This window comes from Oxyura jamaicensis (genome assembly GCF_011077185.1).
Source record: "Oxyura jamaicensis isolate SHBP4307 breed ruddy duck chromosome 3 unlocalized genomic scaffold, BPBGC_Ojam_1.0 oxy3_random_OJ64921, whole genome shotgun sequence".
Taxonomy (NCBI): domain Eukaryota; kingdom Metazoa; phylum Chordata; class Aves; order Anseriformes; family Anatidae; genus Oxyura; species Oxyura jamaicensis.
In genome coordinates this window covers 107-1,890 of record NW_023303645.1, presented here as the reverse complement: position 1 = coordinate 1,890, position 1,784 = coordinate 107, and the positions used below count along the sequence as shown (strand labels likewise).

The 1,784-nt window shown below is 71.3% G+C and overlaps 1 protein-coding gene across 1 annotated transcript; it reads left to right on the top strand.

The window, feature by feature from the left end:
* Positions 1-1,161: 1,161 nt before the first annotated feature.
* Positions 1,162-1,480, top strand: LOC118157090 (dihydropyrimidinase-related protein 5-like; the record flags this gene model as incomplete). Its single annotated transcript, XM_035311330.1, has 1 exon — positions 1,162-1,480. A coding segment is annotated over exon 1 (302 nt), but the record flags the coding sequence as incomplete, so codon positions are not given.
* Between the last annotated feature and the right edge of the window lie 304 nt (positions 1,481-1,784).

The window sequence follows — 1,784 nt, the reverse complement described above, 5'->3', positions numbered from 1 at the left end:
GCTGGCATGTGCTCGGGGCAGCCTGTGCTGGATTTGCCCCCCCCCCCAGAGCCCTCACCAGCAGCACCCTCTGCGGGGCGTCCCCTCCTCCCCGGCAGCACCGCGGGGACCGCGTGTGGCTGTGCCCGTCTGGGGACCTGGGGGGTGCCCGGGGTCTGGCGAGGAGCCCTCGTCTTGGGGCTGGACAGGGGAGAAAGGAGGAAAAGCTGCAAAATGCACAATTTGAGCAACGCAGGAGCGTGGCAGCAATGCAGGGCTGGGGGCTGCCCCCCCTCGTGCCAGCCCCCGCTGGGGTGGTGGAGGGGCCACCTGCCTCAGGGGCTGCCCCGGCCTTTCTTTGGCAGAGGGGGGGCAGCACCGCACTGGGCATGGCCCCACACACGGGAACCGTGACCCTGGGGTGGGGGTCCCTGGGGTGGGGGTCCCCGGGGAGAGTCAAAGCCCCTCTCCCCAGTGCGTGCGGGGCTCTGGGTGACGGGGTGAGCACAGACTGGGTGTCGGTGTGGGGCTGCCCCAGCCCCCAGGTGCAGGAGTCCTGCTGGCAGCTGGGGGTCCGCAGGTCCCAGAGGGGGCCGCAGGTCCCAGGGGGGTCCTGGCCCATGCCCCCCCCCACCCCCTTGGCTGGTTCTCGCTGCAGCCGGTGTGCGCTGGCCTCACGCAGGTGGGTCGATGGCGTTTGACCTTCGTCTACCACGCGAGTTATGGATTGTGGCTGGGGATGCTCCTCGCTGGGGGGCTTCAGGCTGCACGGCACCCAGGGGGGCTGGAGCAGGCTGGGCACCCCCACCCCTGACAGAGGTCTGTGGCAGGGGCTGAGAGCCCCGTGCCCAGGGGGGTGGCTGGGGGCCCCCCTGGGGTTATGGGACCATGGGCTGGGCGGTACTGGGGTGCAGGTCCCCAGAGCAGGGGGGCTGGTGGGGCAGGCAGGCCCTGACTCAGCACCCGGCGGCCCCCCCACCCCGTGGATTTCCCGGGGATAATCCGGTGTTGACATGGCCCGGCACGGCGGGCACGCAGCCACGGGGCTGCCCGGAGCCCTGCCCGCCCACCGGCACGTCGCCGGGGGGGCACAGCGCAGAGCCGGCCTGGGACCCCCGGGGGCAGGCAGTGGGGCTGAGCCCGCCCCCCGGGCATGGGGGGCGGCGCGGGGCTGACCCCCCTGCCCTGCTTGCAGAGCCATGCTCGCCAACGCGGCCACCATGCGGATCCTCATCAAGGGGGGGAAGGTGGTGAACGACGACTGCACGCTGGAGGCGGACGTCTACATCGAGAACGGCATCATCCAGCAAGTCGGCCGCGAGCTGATGATCCCCGGCGGGGCCAAGGTCATCGACGCCACCGGCAAGCTCGTCATCCCGGGCGGCATCGACACCAGCACCCACTTCCACCAGACCTTCATGAACGCCACCTGCGTGGATGACTTCTACCATGGCACCAAGGTACCGCCCGGCACGGGGCTCCCGCTCACCCACTGGCCCCGGTGGGTCTGCTGCCAGCACGGGGAGGGCTCTGGGCTCAGATCCCCCCCGGCTGGGGACGGGCTGGCGCGGGGCAGCAGCTCCCGGGCACCGAATCAGCCTCGTGGCCAGGCAGACGGCAGCTGGCCGCCTTGCCCGGCTGTGGTCGCTGCCAGCTCCAGCGCCCGGTCATGCCGCGGGTCTCAGCCCTGCCATGGCTTGCAGCAGTCCCCCAGCCCGGCTCCTCCCCACTTGTGATTCTTTTTATTCTGCAAATCATCAGGTTTGGGCTCCGGGGAACCCTGGGGTTGTGCTGGCGGCCAGCCC